Source organism: Poecilia latipinna, unplaced genomic scaffold, assembly GCF_001443285.1.
Source record: "Poecilia latipinna isolate Pla-1442-1.1 unplaced genomic scaffold, P_latipinna-1.0 Scaffold501, whole genome shotgun sequence".
Lineage (NCBI taxonomy): Eukaryota > Metazoa > Chordata > Actinopteri > Cyprinodontiformes > Poeciliidae > Poecilia > Poecilia latipinna.
The window spans coordinates 289,628-310,422 of NW_015113117.1; the positions used below are offsets into that span (position 1 = coordinate 289,628).

The following is a 20,795-nucleotide window of genomic DNA, read 5'->3' on the forward strand; positions in this document are numbered from 1 at the left end:
AGAGTCCATGAGACAATATTCAGAAAGGATTTTTTTTATTTTTTATTAATTGATTTCAGTTGCCTCTGAGACTAAATCTTTGCGTAAAGTCTATAATGTATACCCCTACCATTATTTATTTATGGTAGGGGTGCCCAAGTCTAGTTTTCCAGAGATACCATTCTGCAACTTTAGATGCGTTCCTTCTCTAAAACACCTGGATCATTTACTCATAATAAGCCTCTACAGAACTGAGTTGCTGCTAATGAGGAAAGTCAACCTTTTGTCTGGGATATATTTTAGCAGGGATGCATCTAAAAGTTGGTAGTATGGAGGACACTCCTCAATGTGGCCCGTTGAGGGTGGCCAATATGCAGAAGTGGCCCTCAGTGAAATTGAGTTCGACACCCCTGATGCATAGTATGCGTTTGGAATGCTTTTGTTGGCGGAAATGCTGTTGCCCACGGCAACTGGGGCGCTCAGGCTGTAGGGGTGAAAAACTTGTGTTTTATGTGGAACGGAGACGATATGTTTTACCTTCAACGTCATATCATCTGAGCAGGATGCTAACAGGTTCCCCGTAGGGTCCCACTTGATTGCATTAACTTCATTCTGCAGAAAGAGAGAGATAAATGAGGATATGTATAGACAGAATAAGATTGGTTTCAACATGTATGATTTAAAAACACAGAGCGTATCTGCCTCCACATCACTCACTGAGTGTCCCTGGAATGTCTTAATAGGCCGGTCCTGTCCCAGTTTGCAGACGTGGATGCACATGTCCGTACTACAAGAAGCAAACGTGTTGTTGCTCTGCCAGTCCACATCCAGAGCTGGAGCTGTGGAAGACGGACAGCAGGATGTTGGTGAGTTCAACGAGACCCCAACAATCCCTATACAACCCATAGGAGCCCCTGCTGTACCTGAATGGAAGGGGAACTGCTGCTTGGCCTCTCCTGTGTGAGCGTCCCATATGATTGTAGTCTGTAGGAACGGATGGAGGGATGAATTAAGCTCTGCTGTGTGTCATCTGGGCAAATCTTTCTCATCATGTGCTTACCTTGTCTACTCCTGCACTGAGGATAAAGTTGCCTTTCTTATTCCACTTCAGGGCAAAGATGGGGCCTTTGTGTTGCCCCAGGGTGCTGGCTAGATTACCTGCAAGACGACAACAAAAGCTGATGTCAACTGACACTGAGACGTTACATAATGCTGCCAGTAGATGGCAGTAAATAGGAAAATGATGAAAACTAACTGATTGTGAACAAACATTTTTCATTTCCATCAAAGCCATCTCACCATCTTTTGTCCATATTCTGGCAAAGCCGTCATATGAGCCTGTGGCCAGCAGGGTGCCCTCGCTCTGCAGCACAAACACAAACATTACTGATGCAAGCTGAGCTGCAGATTCATGCTCAACTTATTAGCCAACATTGTCTGGAAAAACAAAAAACGACATCCATACAGCTGATGCTGAGTCACCATGGTAATCTGCCTAATGCTCCATGACAGCTTGGTGAGTGTCGGTGTGCATTTAGGAAAATGAGATGATGTTCATGTGTTGTGTCCATTCCTGTTCCAGAGGAAGTTTCAGTAAAGTGACAGTGATCTATTCCTCATCAATGCATGCCGTGTTTTATAGCTGAAACTTTTATTTTAGCCATCTGTCATTTTATGATGTCACTCCCTCATCAAGGGAGTGACATCCCAGCATCGGGATTTCTGACACAACCCTTGAGTGTCAGAAAATTATTAAAAGATACTTTAAAAGACAGATTTTTAAGTTATTTTTATATACACAGTATTTTAATAACTGAAAGTAACAATTACGTGACTGTGGGGTTATAACAATTCATCGGATTAATTGTGTTTAATTAATTATTGAAATAATTGTTAACTAATTTAGTAATTGCTATCAATTATTAAATTAGTTAATTATTTCAAAATATTCCGTCAGCTGAGAGAGCAACACACTCAAAGAAAATATTAAGCTAAACTGTCCAAAACATTAAAGACAAAACATCTTCTGTCTGTAAATCTGTCCTACCCAGAACTGATCTGGTTGGTTAAATGATCTGGTCTGAAGGCAGCAGCTTTAATTGGACCTCACAGCTTGTTAGTATGGACTCACATTCCAGTCCAGCGAGGTGACGTCTTTGTTGCTGGGGACGTCCTGCCCTCCTTCTCTGATGCAGTGCCTCAGGACCAGCTGTGTGGAGCTGCTGGTGCTGTTTTCACTCAGGTTCCAGATACGAGCCGTCGAATCCCCAGACCTAGACACACACACACGTTACATCTTCCAGATTCTAGCTGATGTATACTGTGTGTAGGGGAAGAGGAACTGACCCAGAAGCCAGCAGGTCGCTCACTGGGTTCCAGGCACAGATAAAGACCTCTGACTCGTGGCCCCTCAGGACCATGGCCTTGTTCTGAGGGATCTCCACGTCTCCATCCACCTCCATCAGATCTGAGTGGTTGTCTGTGGACACAATTGGACATGTCACACACCCAACAGATGTGGGCTGTGGCTTTGCTAACCAGAGAGCTCCTACTCACTAGCTAAGGCGTGGGCTCCATTCTCCTCCCCGTTGGCAGTGTTCTCTCCGTTCTTGGCGTTGCCGGCTATGCTGCCCCCTGCGGCCGATGCCGGCGCCGAAGCTGCAGCCTGCTGTTGGGCCATTTTGTCCCGGTACGCCTGCTGCCTCGTCTGGACCACGTCTGGCATCACTGCGTCGATGAGCGACAGAGACTCGATGGGTCGGCCGTCAAATAACGTGCCATCCTGCGAAGCAAGAGAGGAAAGGACAGAGACAGGAAGTGAGAGCTGAACAAAGATGGAGTGCTCTGCAGCAGGACCAGGTGTAGCATGAAGGGGAGGGGCTTGTTTCCCACCTCGTTGATGCTGACTTCAGCCTCCACATACTGCAGGCCCTTCTGGATGATGCTGATGAGGGCAGCAGGGGGCACCAGAGCTCCGTTGATGTTGGACTGGCTAATGTGGCTCTCTATGCCGAATGTAAATGCAGAGTGGGAGAACCCTGACAAACAGGAGCACACCAGAGAGGGTTTTTAACAGCATCGCCATGGAAACCAAGGCTCCCAGAGAAAACAGAACCCATTATTAAAGTTTTTTTAACTTAGGTTTTGAAGACTGAATGATAAAATGTTACTTCATCTTTCTGTGCGTCTTCTTTTGACTTTTATTGTAACAAACATGGAGTAAGCCCATGTTTACCTAGCAGAAAATTTATTGTGAACATAAAATATGCAAATATTTAAGAATGGTAGATATCTCTGGCTACAACTAGTTAGTTTAATGACTGGCTGGGTGATCAGTGGATTCTCAGAAGTAAATTTATGAAATTCTGTCACTTTTGGTCGATACTAAAGCTTTGTTCCCGATTTTATGTTGAGTCATCAAATGATGGCCAAGAAAAATGAAATGAAAACGTCGCTGATTAGAACTGAAGCTCTGGGTCTTCATCAAACCTGGAACAGTGAACAGCTGAGCTAAATCAAAGCCTCTGTGTGGTTTCCTTCTTGCCTTTGCTCTTTTCTAACCCACATTCACAGTGTTTGGTAAACAGCTCATCACCTTACAGAAAAGCACTCACTTTGAAGGTTCTTTCAAGGTGTGATGATGTGTTTGTGTAAATAACGTTTGTAAGGTGACAAGATGTCAAATCTGAATGTAAAGTAGCAGAAGAGCCTGTCAGATTCTTTGGTGGGAGTGGGGATGGATACCTGATTCCTGTAAGTATCTGTAGACCAGGAAGTTGACCTCATCACTGCTAATGCTCATTTTTAATCCGGTTACACCATGAGGTCAGCACACACACTTCTATCCTGGAACACAGAGAGGAGCATCATCAGTGGCAGGGAAAGAAACACACATTGTTTATTATATTGGGTCATGAAAATGAGATGTTTCTGGAACAAAAAAAAGTTTTAATAAGACTAATCAGTATGGAGTATTAATAATTTCAATCAGATGCGAAGAGCAATTCAGACTCAAAAATAAAACTGAGTCATTTGGATGTGAAGCAGACGACAATACAATTCTGACTCCATTATCATTAGAGACTGTTAGTCAGTTAGAGCTTATGAACCATTTACATCTGACTTTGAGGATTTAATTTTCTAAAGACTCAACATGGCAGCGTCAGGAGAACTATGCTGATAACTGATTCCAGCTTGAAGCTCACGTCTATATCCAGGTCTCAGACCATCTCAGTAAATACATTTACCAGTTAGTACTACAGAGACAGACATGATGTATTTCACAGAGACAAAAAGAAATTCATAATGCCACTCTTTAGTGGGAGTTGAAAGTTTAAAGTTTTAGATTAATGGATATAATCCCCCCACAAGTCAGAACAATTCCAAGAAAATTAAAGGATTTCCAAAAACCCAACCACAAAAATGCAATATGGCTGCCAGTAGGAACGTGACGGTATGGTAACCAGCAGAAACGATAGAAATTTGGCCAGAGATCTGCAGTCTACCAGCTAACTGCAGTAATGGTTGTTGATGACGTAACCATCCGGCATCAAAGCAGATGAAGCGTTGATGCCTGTGTTGAAGCAGTGTGGCTGAGAGCTCAAGGGAAGACCTCATTACAAAGGCAGGGGCTAAACGACAATTACCTGGACCTGGCTCAGGTTCAGTTATTGTGTTTCTATATACAGGTATTTTTCTTATGTAACTTTGATTTAACCAGGTGGTCACCATTCAGATTAATTAAATATAGAGCTCCTCATCAGAGTGGCTCCCTACAGTATGAAAACGGAGAACTTTATTTCAAACAAGAAACATTATACAGCTACATAAAACATGGACTGCAGAGAAAAAGATGTACACATAAACACATTATTTAAGGACATTATGCAACATGTAATGGGCTGCACAGTGATGAAGTTAGTAGAGCTGTTGCCTTGAAGCAAGAAGGTTCTGGGTTTGATTCCCGGCCCACTGTCTTTCTGCATGGAGTTTGCATGTTCTCCCTGTGCATGCGTGGGTTCTCTCTAGGTACTCCGGTTTCCTCCCACAGTCCAAAAACATGACTGTCAGGTTAATTGACCTTAATTGATGTGAGTGGGTGTGCATGGTTTTTTGTCCTGTCTGTCTCTGTGTTGCACTGTGACAGGCTGGTGACCTGTCCAGGGTGACCCCGCCTCTCGCCCAGAACGTTATCTGGAGATAGGCACCAGAAACCCTCCCGGCCCCAATAAGGGACAAAGGCGTACAGAAAATGGAAGGATGAATGGATATAACATGTAATGTCAAAATTTAATTGGTGCTTGAGTCTTTCAAGAACAGATATAATTTGAATTGAAGTTGGCGCTTTAGCATTAGCTTCTGCTAAATACTGTGTTGAAGTAACACTTTAGCATTAGCAGAATGATTGGTGCTTGAAAATTAGCGCAGCAAACTTTTTAGTTAGCGGTACCCACCACTGCCTTTTTATTATTTGCTACCGCTATGTCTTCCAAGTAAACTAAGGCAACCTCTGTGCTTACCCAACTGGACAGATTTCACTTTCACAAACAACACAGTAGTGGTTCTACTTCCTGAGCTGTCTTTACTCCTCTATTGAAATTCAGACTGAAAACAATGTTTCACACTAAGAGTTAATTTCAGACAAAAAAACAACAATTATGTTGCTTTAGCAAACATAAAACACAACAATGTGTTTTATGTTCAGTAGAACATCCAGGTCACTGATAAACTCACAGATCTTCTTTCCACCTGTTGCCAACATATAATCCCTGGAAAATGAACAATGTGTTATTCTGGGATTAATGACAGAGTGCAGTGCCATCAGAATTTGAGCCTGCTGTTTCTGGAAGCAGTCGGGGTCAAGGTGCTGTTAAACCCGAGCCACATTTCTCAGCTATCGCTACCCTTCCACTGTGTTCTCTGAGAAAATACCTGCCCAACAAGTTGAAAGGTCAAACTCTGCTTCTTCCTTCAATCACAAAAAAGGTCTATAAACATGTACTATCCAAGGCCCGGCTCAGGCTGGCTGCCACAGCGTTAGTCCTGTACATGGTTTCCGTTAATGTGATCGTTGTGTTGATGCATTTTGACATGTTTCAATTTTCCGCCGCAACACGCAAACTTCCCCATTCACTCAGTGCATTACAGTTCCACATCGCTTAGGATTTGTTGCTACACGTTTGCGCAGATTGAAGGAAAGAGGAGACCAGCTACACATGCAGGCTGCGAAATGAGAAGTAGGTGATCGGTTTGTGTGATCGGCAACAAGAGACCGTGATCGGTGATCACCGATCATACACTTTTTCATGGAAATCGGCCGATTATGATCGGTGGCCGATCGATCGGCACACCTCTATTACCTAGAAATCTGTGTCTCTCAACTGGTGACTACACCAGAACAAGAACTAGAGAATGATCTCTCAACACACACACCTGCTGCTGTACATGTAGGGAAAATGCTTTGTTCCTACAACCCATAAACATCTTAACAAATTTATTTCAATCAGACTGATGGTATCACAGAAAGTGAACCCTGGTTTGTTTTAACCATAAACCATAAAGTGGGGTTTATGGTTAAAGACAACAACCACCACATTAACTCTGTGTAGGTCCTGTTGGTCTTCGTGAAGCAGCCCAGGGTCTAAGTGTGGAGTGTGTTAGCTGGGTGGTACAGGTCTGCTTTCTGTCCATCGTAATGTCAAAGTCTGGGGTTTTACAGCACAACACTGAGCAGTTTCACACAGTTTTCAACATCAGGTTTCATAATGTTGCTGCTTTTGTAGCAGTAGCTTTTCTTCCTGTTCATAACAGTTTCTGCTTTTCTTTGAGACTTTTTTTCCCCAAAGTACTGTAACAGAAAATAAAACCAAGTGTCTTGCTTGCTCTTTGATATAGGTAGGATGTTTGAATCTGACCATCAGTCACTGAAATACAGGATTATTTCATTTTATGAATCTAATGAAAATCACATAAAACTAAGGAACATGTGCCTAAAACATTGTTTCTCAACCCTGGTCCTCACCACCCCCCTGTCCTACATGTTTTAGGTATTTCCTTTCTGCTACACACCTGAATTGTATCTCGGGGTGATTAACAGGCTTCTGCAGTACTTGATGGTCATGCAATCATTTGAATCAGCTATTCTGGAATAGAGGCACATCTAAAACATGCAGAGCAGGAGGGGCTGTAAGGACCAGGGTTGAGAAACACTGGCCTAAAATAAAACATCTGTATCAGGTAACATGCTAAAGCTTGAGATGTTTTTACACTCAGAAATTGTGAATTTTACTTTCTAGTGTATTTATAAACATAGAAATATTAATCTGATTGTTCAGTATTTCACCTATCAATAAGCAATCCAAGTCAGTAAAGTAATATTAAATTTAATTTCTGGTTAATTCTATAAGCTGAGTTGAACTTCCAATGTTTTTAAAGCTTTTAGCATTTTTCTATGCAATAACTACAAATTTTGGGGGGAAAGATCAGGAAAATACAGCATAAATTAGCAATTCAAAGGTTGGTTACTTTTCATTGATGACCTAACATGGTGAATGAAGCAGCAGCACAAAAAATGATTGCATTCAGTATACACACCATGTAAAATGACAGAGCATTAGTGAGTTTGTGTCATTATTGTTGCTAATTTTAAGAATAGGACGTGTTGACTTAATACTGTGACTGTTAGACAGAGCACCTTCACAGGAGAATAAAGCTGCCAATGCTGATCTGTGGACTCTGTATAACCCCTAGGACATCAAAGGAGAAAAGGTTATGCGTGTTTCTCTGACATGTTGGCTCAGCAGTGCCTACAGATCTGCAGCTTGGACCATTGGTGGAAAGTAAGATTTAACTGTGTTTTCTATAGCAGGGTTTCCCCAGTGTGTTAAAAGCATGGCAGGCGACCTGGCTTTACTGCGAGTGAATATACCTTTGCGAGCAAAGAATAATGTGAGGAACAATACATGTTCAAGCTTTGCTCTGTGTCTGCTCTTCCAACTTTGATAGTGAAGTAATTTAATCACACCAGCAGTCAATCACAGACAGGTCTTTTTTTAACCAGAGTATTCACTGGATCCACTAGCTGATTACTTTATTAGGATTTAACTGAAACGCAAAATTTGATATTTCTTTTAATTTTGTTGTATTGTCTGCTTTTTTTTTTAAGACTATAGTTGGTGTTTAACTATTGTCAATGTTGTCTTCCAATTACAAATAATTGCCTTGTTATATTTTCTGCCAACTTTTAACATTTCTAATTCAAAAACACAGACGGCTGGTGGACTTCACTGGTGCTGCTACCACCAGGCTTAGCTAGGTTTCTGGGGTACACCCTCCAACTACCGACCTTTAACAAATTAGTTAAAGTAACTAGTAAATAATATAGAAAACACAGACTGATGTTTACAGTCGCTGTGCTGACCACTGTTATGAGATGCTAAAGACAGTTTAAAAAAAGTTACGTTTGTAACAGTTCTCTCTGTGTCGGGACACTTAAAACCTGTTTCACAGTGATTATTTTTTCACACATGGAGTGAAATCGCCTCTGAGCCTAATGTAAATATTTTATGACCCCTCCTGGCAAGAAGGCTACATGAAAACTGTTCCCAGATCTCTGTTACAAAAGATAACAGAATAAAACAATCCTAACTGGCTACATTTCTATCATCTGATTAAAGTCTTACAAGAACCAGAGATAGGAAAACTACAAAACTCAGTGTTTTTTAAAATATGACTCATACAAATGGTTCAAATTCAACAAAATGTACATTATATCTGATAAAGGTAGCAATTGTGAATAAAACTGAAAATAAAAGGGTTACAATCTATCTAATTAGTTCGTCATCATTCCATCTTAAATGGTCACAAGCAGAAATAATCTAAATTAAAGCTGAATCGGCATTTGTGGCCCTCACAGCTCGGCGCTACTCTAGTCTGTGGCCACCGCCGCCGCTAGAGCTCCAGCACTGCCAACAAGCTTGTTGCTTGTTTATTGTTGTCATAGTAAATCCATAACAACCCCCTACACAGACGGCTGTCATGGTTACAAAGTTCCTGGAAGTGTGACGTCTCATAACTATACATTGTTTTTAAGAATAGGAAAAATGCAATACCACATTCATTGACTAAGTTGAGCAAAATTACAAATGTAATCCAAATAAGCTGATTTCCCACTTGCTTTAGAACATGACTCCAAGAGACTCTTTTGTAGCTCTTAAGATAAACGTGTATCAAATTTCAGGATTGTCAGTCATGCCCTGTAAACGTGCCCAAAAACTCAGGATTCTGATAACTTTTAATCCCCCATTTCTTAACAACATACTGACCAAAGCTGAAGCCGATGGCTCAAAATCCCTAAGAGGAGTTTGGTAAAGTTCAAAGTGTGTAAATACAAAAAATGGCCCAAATTTGCCCTCTGACCCAAAATGGCCACTGCCCCATACATTTTAGGGCATACCTCCAAAAGACTTTTCTTTTTCTTTTTTTCTCTTGATTCGGGGGTCAACCTATGTATCGTATTCCAGATCTCTATGATATGTGCAGCATCTCCCCTGCAATTATCCAGGGGGGAAGCGCCCCAACCCAACCTGCCCCCCAAGGAGATCAGAAGAGGCACAAAGGAAAGAAATCAGCGTTTTTAACACTATCGTGGTCTCAGCGTGACATTCAGGAAGAGTGCAGCAAATATCATGGTTGGACAGTGGGGACGGGATGTCCCAGAAGAGTAGTAGTCCTTCAGTTTCTGAAACCACACAAAGAAAACCTTGTAAAAGCACAAACAAGTCACTGCAGTTCAAATGATCTTGTCTCTTAAGACTGCTGGAGGGTTAAATGTATCAAGTTTTGGCAGCAGATTGCTCTCTTGTAAGTAGCAGGAGGACTAAATGTTTTTACTGTTAGTAAAAATAGTAGGGGTGCACTGATTGAAGTTTTCTGGTCAATCACCATTATTGAAAACCTGCCATGTTTCAATGCTTGTTCTACATATTAAAAAAAAAAAAAAGCAGATTAAAGCAGTAAACACCTTTAAAATTAATGCCAAGAAATGCACTGTAATGTAAAGAATCTGTCCCACAGATTTGAAAGCCCCCTTTAGCAGCAGCAGCAGAATGTTATAATTAGATCCAGGCTTTGTGTAGCCATCCAGCAGCTATTTTTAAACGACCATTTTTCTGTTCCCCGTCCTCGACCCAGTTTGAGTTGCAGAGACCATTCAGGCAGTGATAACTTCAATGCTGTAGTCAGCAGCGCTGTCTGTGTAACACTGAAACTTTGTAAACAACAAGCTGCATTTCGCTTCGCTGCAGTGGCGCTGTGGAGCCACAAACTGCAGCAGCAGCTCTGTTCACAGCGTGGGGACAGTGGTGAAAGGGGAATCTCCGTCTTTGCATCCCAACCCCCTCTTCTCCTCTCCTCTCTCTGAGACAACTGCCAGCAGCAAACTGGTGAGTACAAGTTAATCCAGGCCCACTTCTGGAGCCACACAAAGACCGATAGACCAGCAAGAGGAGGAGGAGGACCAGGACACGTTTCAGCACTTGATAAAGAACAACATTAGCTATGAAATGACTACATTCAAAACCACTTCTGAAAGAGGTCACATATGTTCTTACTGAGCTGAAACTCAAAATTTTACCTAGCAAGTCTAGAAATCTGTTATAGAACATGAGTGATGTAGAAGGAGACTGTAAATAAACTGGCTTACCTCAGCGGCTTTTATTACGATTTATTTTCCACACTGTGTTTATCTGAACTATATTATCACAACAACAGAAGTTCATTTTTCTGTGAAATGTAAAAACCCAGTCACATATAACCTGACATGGTTAACGGCCATTTTGCTTTATTGCCAATTAAATAAAATCTTAGGGACTGATGTCCTGACAGAGAGTGCTTAAAGGTGTTTTCACACCTTAAAGTCCGGTAGACTGGGTTTGATTGGGGACCAAAATTGCAACATTTTCAGTTGGTGTGGTTTGCCTTCACACTGCACTGTCAAACAATCCAAACTAATTGAAAAACCTGTTCCTTCCATCACCTCTGGTGGCGCTGCACCAAGAACTGCTGAAGGAAACAACATAAAAACCTATGAAGAAGACCAGCACAGTTTCCCGCTTCCCAAAATGTAAATAAAAATGGCATAGCATCAGATTTTAGCAGTTGAAGGATACATATATACATTACAATGAAGAAATGTAACTGCTGACTATCAGCAGGCTATCAATGACACTAGTGACAGTCCTGCAGGTGCCATTACTATGCATTGAGTCATGTCCACTGTTCCAATGCGGGATGAACAGAAATCTGTCACAAAAATGGCCGTAGTGCCCTTATTTCTTACCCAATTTCTATAAAATATGGTTTAAGTTAAAGCTGAGAAATTTGCTGATGTTTTGATATGTAAAGTTTGTATTTTCCCAGAATACAAATCTACAAACAGTTTTGTTTCTGCCAGTCCTGTCAAGACGAAAAAGAGAACTAAGCAAAATTATTGTTTGCATTTGTCAATAATTAGGAAACTTAGGAAGATAGAGCACATCACCCCAGTTCTACAGTCCTTGGAGTTCCCTGGAGCTCACAGAATAGATTTTAAAATACTGTTAGTTTATAAATCACTGAACAGCTAAGCACCACAAAACATTAAAGATTTGCTGTTGTATCAACCGTCCAGACCTCTCAGGTCTTCTGGTTCTCTGGTTCATCTCCAGAACTAGAACCAAACATGGAGAAGCAGCTTTCAGCTTCTATACTCCACAAATCTGGAACAAAACTGCAAAGAAGCCGAAACACTGAGTTCATTTAAATATAAACTAAAAACCCACCTGTTTAGAGATGCTTTTGAGGCATCATAAATGAAACAATCAACATTCTGATGTGTAACGATGGCACTTTATAACTGAGGACTGTGTGTTCTACAACTTTGTATTTTTTTGTGTTTTTTTTTTTTTTTTTGATGTTATAAAGCACTTTGAACTGCCATATTGCTGAAATGTGCTATGCAAATAAACTTGATTGGTTGATTGATCAAGTTGACCACAGGGTCTGTAATTAAATAACTGCAATAAATCGCAAACCATTGACAAAATAAGCACCTTTTTCAATACTAAAACCTTTCCTGCTGCTAAATTTATGAATAAATAATAACGTTGGGCGACTAGACGAGAGTATAAATGACCAGCGATAGGCTGTGCCATTCTCCATTTGTTTTTTTAAGATTGATGTTTTGTTTTTTTTGTTGTTGTTTTTTTTTTGCCTTTGTTGCTTTCTTAATTACAGTAATAATGCTTGATTGACACCAAAAGAAACAACTCATGGGGAAAAAAAAAGCTAATGCCATTTTTAATGGGCCATACAAACTCCTTCCAGCTGTAATCAACGTTTTTATTTTTCCCAGAGTTCCTACAAGTGCAACGACGATTTATTTACTAAACCTGGATCAGAAAGTTAGTATCCTGAATTCAGAAAATACATTAAATAATAACTACAAGGCCAAAGCCAACTCTAAATCAGATTCCAAGCGTAACAGGGCAGCTTTTACCAACTTCAAACCTCATGGTGTTAACGTGGGCATGAATAATAAAAAAATAACGATATAAAATAAACATTGCTTAAAAACAGAGAAATAATTTGTCCCAATATGCTCATTACCATTATGGTCTAGCTAATGTATTTCTTTTTAGTATTATTTGCGGCCAAATATGCTACATTAGCAATATCATTTTACCTTTTATCTAAAAACAAAATCCTGAATATTTATTTCCTTTAGATTTTTTCATGTCATGATCCACTGTTTTATTTCAATTATGTTCTTGTCCTGCTTTGCTCAGTCCCCCGTGTTAATCATTGCTAGAGATGTCTTACCATCTAAATTTATTCCACTGTATTTAGTTGTTAGTTTATTCATGCATTTGTTCTTTGTGCATTTCTATTTAGTTTTCTTTGGCTAGATGTAAATCTTCCTCTTGCTTCTACTGTAGACATCCTCACCAGTGATCTTCACTCATGCTAATTATCTGCACTCATCTCTGTTTCACCTGATCTGCCACTTATAAGCTCCTGATTTTTACTGTTTAGCATTGCTGTTGTTTACTCTATAACTTGTCCATCAGACTTATGGGCATACCAGAAACGTGTAAATATAAAGGTTCTCTCTCAATGCAGCCATGGTATCCCTACGTCGCCAAATACTGTGTCAGGTAAACCAAGGGATGGGTACCAAATTTGATATTTTTATAAGTACTGACTGAAATCTTGGCTATTCTACCTATTCACGTAAAATCAGACGGTACCTTGTTTCGTTACCTAAAGACATCATTGGGATAGCATGGAAAAAGAGTGAGGGATTTACCATGCTTGTCCTGAATGCAGCATAAGCAAGGGGGTAATGGACGTCAGGAACTGACTAGTTCAGTAAGCAAAGAAAGCCTGAACAATAGTAAATGCTCAAATGTATGGCTCCACTTTTCAAAATGCAATGCAAATTATACTCGTTGAAATATTTGCAACGCGAAGTACAAGGCCAGCGGTGGAAACACGTCTAGTTTGAGAAAGCACCTGGCCAAGCACAAGATTTTTCTTAAGCCTGAAGAGTGCACAATTTTTGACACTCACACCTACAACTCTTTCGCTAGCCTCCATTAGCACGCCTGTACGTGTCAGCAACTGAATGTGTAGCCAGCAACATGAATGAACAAATGTTTAATGGTGATGGTGACAGCAACATTTACAATGCAAGTGAGGGGAAATGACAAATAGGAATACATGGAGCTGGATTTTAATTTGTGCAATAAGACAAAACACTCTGTGTCACAAACAGATACACCAATTCCATTTAGAGCGTTGTCCCAGGGCAAGAACACTTAAAGTGACTGAACAAAACTCTCAAAAATATTTCTAATGGCAATTGAACTAAAACTGGAACCTACATGATGTTCACTCCTCTCCCGGCTTCTGTAGAGCTCCTGGTCTCTTTATGTGACAGATTGTATTGGCAGGGTTCTCCCTGCCTCGCATGCCCCATTTGGGGTCAACAAGGAGAAGTGTGTGTCAGTGACAGATGGTGGCATGCAGGCTGTGCCAGCAAGGCTCACTTGATGAGCAGTTAAACCTGCTCTGCATGCTGCAGGTTAGCTGAGGCACAGCCACTCAATCAGCTATCCTGAGCTATGCTTTCCTCATACTGAGCTAGCTTACCATTAGCAGTCAAGTTAGCCATCTCTTCAAAAAAGTTACAGAGAAACAAGTGCTGGGGCTGCTCTGGAATTTCCAGATGGGACTTTCATGAACAGAAAGAAAGAAAAAAAAATGGAGATCTTCATTATATCAAAGCTTTGATTAATGAGCTTTTAACGCACCAATTAGCTGCTCACAGTTGTAAAAATAATAAATTATAAAAATAATACATTGTTGCCACAAATATGCATCATAGCAACTGTCTGAAAGTAAAGTAAGTGAATAGAAAGAGTAAAACTCATTTTTGCTCAGGACAGGATCTAGAACCAGACAGAATAATCCTCCAAACACACAATAATTCAACCAGAAAAATTATGAAGATTCTACAGAAAGAAGACTTGTACATATTTAGTAATCTGCACATTCAGGAAATAATCTAATCCAAATATTGTAAAGGATTTCTAAAAAGCTGAAGTTAACCCTGGAGTTGCAGAAGTAAATGTTCCATCATTTCTGGCTCAAGAAAAGAAACGTAATTAGTGACATCTGATCTCTTTAATCTAATGTTTGTTTCCTAAAGGGAAACAAACATATTTTCTAAAGGGCATTTCAAAATATACAAAGGTAATGGCTTAATTAATATTTTGGATGAATAATTTAAGAAATCATTTTAATTTTTTTAAAATTATGAAATTACTGTTACATTAATGGAGTCTTACAAATACCTTTATCATAAGTGGTCATTATTTCTATCAGGCCCATGCATCTTAAAGAACAGTCAGTTCTGCAGTTAGACAGGTTTTCATTACATTACACAATGACCACAGGCTTGACTGTCTTTAGCACCTTATATTAGCACAGTTAGTATAATTGACTGTAAATGTTGATCCCTGTAGAGTGTACTCTATATTAACTCTGACATTTTCAACAGGTTGTCAGGAGTTTTTCATCCAGACCGTTCCATGACAATGGAACGTTGCTGCCGTACATCACGTATCCTCTTATTTATGGATGTCTAGCTTCCTGATGTGGCAGCCTAAACTAACAGCTGGCATGGCTCTGTGGAAAATATGGACTTTATTACAACGTATATTAAAACAGTTTCAGCATGTCAAATTTTAAGGGTCTTAAAGACCTTTTTAAATCCTGCTGCATTACAATTATGCATAGCAAAAATTTTGACATTTCTGGGGTCTGTTTGTGGCTCTTGACAGTGGCTTTGTGCTTCTCATGTTCCCACTTCATATGGCTCAGTGGGAGGATGAACATTTTGGCCAACATCAAAATCCAAAATTATTGCTAAGACTTATAACTGGTATCTACCGAGGTTATACCACACCACTGACTTCTCTGCTTCAGTTATAATACCCACAATTCTGCACTGCATCATTATCACATGCCCTAACAAAAACTATACGATCAATATCCTTCACCTCTACATTACCATACACAAATGGCAAGATGATGGAAAAAAACATGGATTCTTTATAGAGGTGTGCCGATTGATTGGCACACCTCTATAAATGTAACCGGTAGTGCTTATGATTTAAAAAATAATTTTGTGATCGGTATCGGTTATCGGCCCTCATGAGTGATCGGAATCGGTAGGAAAAAACCTGATCGGCACATCTCTAGTTCTTTACTATTGGCTCATTATGTTAAAAAAAACAATCAGCCTGTCTGATGTCAGTGCTGATATATCATGTATTCCTATTATACAGTTTTAGTTTTCGAGTATTTTATCAAGTTGTGTCCTGCCACGTTTTCAATAATAGTTCCCTCTGTGAAGTAGATGGAAGAGCTCAGTGTGGTGGAAGCCAATACTTGATGCAATCTGCTGGGTTTCCTAGGATAGAAACTTTTTAATCTTCTTTGAATAATTTAGTATACTGTTTTGTTGATAACTAGGATCAATTGGAATGTATGTGTGATTGAAGTGCCTTGAGACCACATTTGTTGTGAATTGGTGCTATATAAATAAATAGTCAGAGATATTTTGTGTGTTTTAGCTTACTTTAGAAGTTTAAAATAATTCAACCTGAAAATGTTCATATCAGTGGGATGTAATGTTAAGTTGGCAGAGCTTACATCCCACAACAGATTAACATGCTGCTTTAGCTCGGCCACGTACAATAACCTTGTAGATTTTTTTTTTTTTTTTTTTTTTTTAATCAGTTGTACAGCAGGGTCAAAGCCCCTATGCTCCTGTAGAATGAGCCAGTAGCTCATTCTACAGGCTTCTTAATCTTACACCTTTCCTGCTTCCTCACATTTTTAAACTGCTCATCAATACTTAAAATGTCTGAGTGAGCAACATCCGATTATGTATGGTGAATTGCTAGATCAGGTTTTTAGATTCTGACAAACCTGGGGAGAATAAAAAGACTTCCTGTCAGGAGATGCCTCTGAATGGCGTTGCATAGTTTATGACACTGGAATGTTGATAGGCTTGGTGTAAACTAACAGACATGGAGTTCAGCTTGGCTGGCAGCAGTAGATGCAGTAGAATTGGTGCATCTGCAGGTTTTCAGATGCACCGATCCAATATCAATATCTGTGTCGGATATTGAAAAATATTCTAGCCTGGGTATTGCTGACATTGTACCTGATCCATAAGGCCTGATCTAGTCAATTTAATTCTATTTTTTGGGTTTCCAGCAAGAGTAACTGCTGGTGGCCCGCCACCACAGCAAAATAAAAGTCCCACTCCTTCAGAATTAAGGTTTTGTATTGCTCCTTTCTATGTTAAAGGAATGTAAAAGCATATGTGATACACCAAATGCACACTTGCATTTCATAGAGTTTAAAATGAAAGGTGTAAGGGGGTTCTGGGGCATTTGAGGTCAAAGTGGGGGTTGGGGGAGAGGAGTGCGTCAATGTCACCCCCTCGAAGATGCTGCCCTAGGTGGTTGCCCATGTCGCCCATATCAAAAACTACCACTGCAGAGGCTAACAAGACAAAAGCTCTCAACTTAGTTTAAAAATGGAGCAAAAGCTGAAAACTTCCAAAGATGTATATTTCTAACTATAAGTCATACCTGGTAAGAGTATGATGGGACGTTCAATTCTTTTGATCAGCTCTATGCCGTGACGCCAGTCTATTTTTTTTTTTACAACTTAGCTTGCTTATAATGCTCTGCACATACAACAGCTATTGTTATCGTCATTTCTTGTTAAATCATTTAATGGAGAATGCAATAGATAAGTACAACTGATGGAAATAAGGGGATGGTTTTTATATTTCATGGTGCATAAGAGGGTTTTTGTTTTTGTATTTTGCAATGTTTCAACAAATATTAATTCTCCCTCCTCCCCGTTTACCAATTATTTTACATTATTTTTTTTAGCATTTATAATTGCACTTTATGAACCATTTGACAGAATGTTTGTTGCAGTTTATTTCTGCATGTTTGACCAAGGTAGTCCGTCTGTTGTTTTTGCCAGTTACTTTATTATTAATAAAGAAGCCGTTTCCCACTAGTTGGCTGTTCTACTCTTAATTGGGCCAATTGAACAAATTAAAATTGTGTTGTTTTCACATGTTTGACCAAGCTCTGGAAGCTTTTTGGTGGCTACCTAATATCCCAGATTATGCCCTTTGTTTTGTGTCGTTTTAACAGCTTTCCTGTAGTAATCTGTTAATTATCCTAGCACACAGCAATAATCCATTTTCAGTAACACCGTGACAAACCAGAAGTGGTTTAACAGTCAAACAAACAGGAAGCCAGAGGCAATCAGGTGACCATAAACAGATCTATTACAAAGCATTTTAGGATAAGAGGTTGTAAACCAGGTTATCTGTGGAAGCACCCAATCAGCTGCCAGAGCTGCATAATACTTTAATACAGACGGAAACCAATGTGCCTTTTACAGCAAGAATGACTCATGCAAACACTATTGTGTAAATTTGGATAATTTCCCAAAAAATGCCATTACCCTCAATAATTATTATCACCAACTTTAGCTGATTTTAAAATGAACTATGAGGCTGAAGGTGACATATAAATAAGGCCTAAAAATAGGCATAAAGAATAAATAAAGAAAGAAATAAAATGACCTCCAGGTTCAGTCACCCCGTCCCAATTTGTTAATTCATTCAGTATCACAAGTACTGATTATTTAAGCTTTTTTGTTCTATATGGTGCAAGTATGGAAAAGCCTGACAGTTACAAACTGAAGCATGGTTGGTCTGAAAAATTCCCATGGTCAAACGGATCCATTTTGTCTTGACTGTTGCAACACAAGAGAAAAAACAAAAAAAAGGCCCAAGTTAAACAAAAGGACAAAACATCCAGCGGTATGAACATTCCTCTATTTGGTAGCTTTAATTAGCCTTCATGCTAATGTTTGCTTAGGTCATGGCCTCATTTTTTACTTGAACTAGCAGAAACAGCTCTCATAAACCTAATGTAAAACAACAGTAGAGGATAAACATTATTTTTCACAGTTATCTTGTAGTACTTTGTGAGTACCACTTAAATGACAGCAGAATTTCGGAGTGTAAAGTAGGAAATCAAACAATGACTGTATTTTTAAATTGCTTTAGAGCAGCATTTCTCAATGGGGGTGGTACCACCCCCCAGGGGACGTTCAGAGGACGGCAGGGGGCGCTGGCGGAATTTTTTACAAAAGATGAAGCGCTGTGAATACTCTGTGCATGCCATCATCCTGCACTGACCATATTTAACCAGTAAGCATGGAGGTCCCTCTATGAGCAGCACTGTTTACAGTAAACTGGCACACACTGGCCAACAGTAACACAGTAAACAGAGAGGTTTAACAGCCAGAGCTGAGAGCACTCACCCCAGCAGTAAGTCTGTATGCACCACCACTATGATCAGTCAGTCAGGACTTGGACCATGGGCTCAGAAACTGCAGCAAAGACAAAAATCAACAGTTAGCACAAAGCAATATGGGTGATGAATGGATGCAGGGAGCAAAGGGTTAGTTTGGATTTTTGTTTTGTTTTGTTTTTTTAACAGAAATATCAGCAAGAGGTTGTTGGAAATTAAGTTATGACCCCTCAACAGCGCAGCTAGACTCAACTTTACTTTACACAGTTGAGGTTTTAGTCTTACATTTAAATGTGAAAATTTTAAATCTTATTTATCTTTGCTGAAAATATTAAATCAAATTTAGTAGCATTGACATTCTCAAACAAATATTAAAACATTAAATTAGTTTCTTATGTTCCGAGTTAAAATTGTACCATTTACCCTAACCCTTGAAGGCCCGCCTTTACTTAGTTCATTTATGCCTTGGGCCGGCTCTAAATGTGATCAGTATCACATCGTGTTTTTACCAAAAAAATATATATATATTTTAATTAGAATTTTGTTTGTTGTTTTTAAGGCTCTATAGTTGTGTTTTTAAGTGTAGGCAAATAGGGCTGTTGTAAATAATTATTTTAGTAATCATGTTATCTATTGATTATTCTGACAATTAATCGAGTAATTTAATAAAAAAAAATGTATAAGGTAAATTTAATCATGACTTAATGTTTCATATTCCTGAGCTGAAGAACAGCATAAATTCATTTCAACTGTCAAAATCATCCATCAAACTCAGTTGGCGGGGTTACTGGAAGACTCCACTGTCTGATTGGCTGCTTCAAACAGCAGTCAAGATAACTTCTTCCAAGTTTGTTATGACACTTGGTCAGTATTTTCACTGGAAATAACATCAATAAATTGTTGTAACTGATTTACTACAAACTCTGGGGGAGCAATTCCAGCCTCAATAGCTCTATAGTTTGAAATGTTTCAAACTAGAGCTATGGTAATATATTAATTTCATTTTTAAAATGAAATCAATATATTTGAGGCACGTCAAATTATTTATTTAATGTTATTGCTGTATTTATTTCTCATTTTAATAAACTAATGACATTTAAATATTTATTTCATACACTGTTTATTATAATTTGGCACTATTAACTCTCCACAGTAACGGAACAGGATGATACAGAGAACTTTTGGAAATTAAAAACTTTAGCAATGATCAGCATAATCTAGAAGACAGGCATGAAAACAACAGTTTTAGACATGTTAATATAACAGTTAAAATGTTGACTCATATGCCTCTATAGTTTGTCTTCACTCTTTATGTTGGGTAAAACTATTATTTGTAGAAAATGTAAAAACAGGAAAGAAAACAACAACAAAAAACACTGTCCCAGAAAACTCAGTGGCTGATACAGGCAGCAGCCATTGTGCCCGACTAGAAAGAAATATTGTTGCCGTCTGAAGCAGCGCAGCTCAACGTCATCAAATGGAAAATCCTAGCTCACTAATGCACTGACCTGAATGCTAAAATGCTTACAGTTCCAGCCAAAAGCACAAGAGTGTGACATCACGTCTGATTTTACCACAAATTATGTCTTCAGTCAAAATCTCTTGGATTTTATTCTCCACACTTGAAGAGTGAAAAATATGAAGCAACACTGCCTTGACAATGCCTAAATCTCCACCAATCAGTGAAACAATGATCAAAGCCAGGTAATTATGACAGACAATCTGAACATGCTGGTTTTTTTCTGGCCTCCTCCCGCCTTGCTTCCCTGTTTTCCCTGACCTGAATTCCCTCTGTAGTGTTTTAGTCATTTTTTCCATTCATTCCTTCATCTTTCCCCCTCCTCAGGTTTTCAA

General features: G+C 39.3%; 1 protein-coding gene across 3 annotated transcripts in view; it reads right to left on the minus strand.

Moving 5' to 3' along the window:
* The window catches only part of tbl1xr1a (TBL1X/Y related 1a), a 49,636-nt gene that overhangs the window by 9,615 nt on the left and 19,226 nt on the right, over positions 1–20,795 (minus strand). For 2 of the 3 annotated variants that reach the window (XM_015040239.1, XM_015040241.1), the window contains exons 2-12: positions 18,952–19,020; positions 3,724–3,825; positions 2,872–3,017; positions 2,536–2,761; positions 2,326–2,458; positions 2,111–2,252; positions 1,279–1,342; positions 1,040–1,137; positions 903–963; positions 697–818; positions 517–591 (exon numbers count right to left, since the gene is read on the minus strand). In XM_015040239.1, coding sequence (XP_014895725.1) covers positions 517–591; positions 697–818; positions 903–963; positions 1,040–1,137; positions 1,279–1,342; positions 2,111–2,252; positions 2,326–2,458; positions 2,536–2,761; positions 2,872–3,017; positions 3,724–3,781 — 1,125 coding nt within the window. In that variant the 5' untranslated portion in view covers positions 3,782–3,825; positions 18,952–19,020. The remainder of the gene's footprint in view (positions 1–516; positions 592–696; positions 819–902; positions 964–1,039; positions 1,138–1,278; positions 1,343–2,110; positions 2,253–2,325; positions 2,459–2,535; positions 2,762–2,871; positions 3,018–3,723; positions 3,826–18,951; positions 19,021–20,795) is intronic. The other variant, XM_015040240.1, reaches the window with a different exon arrangement.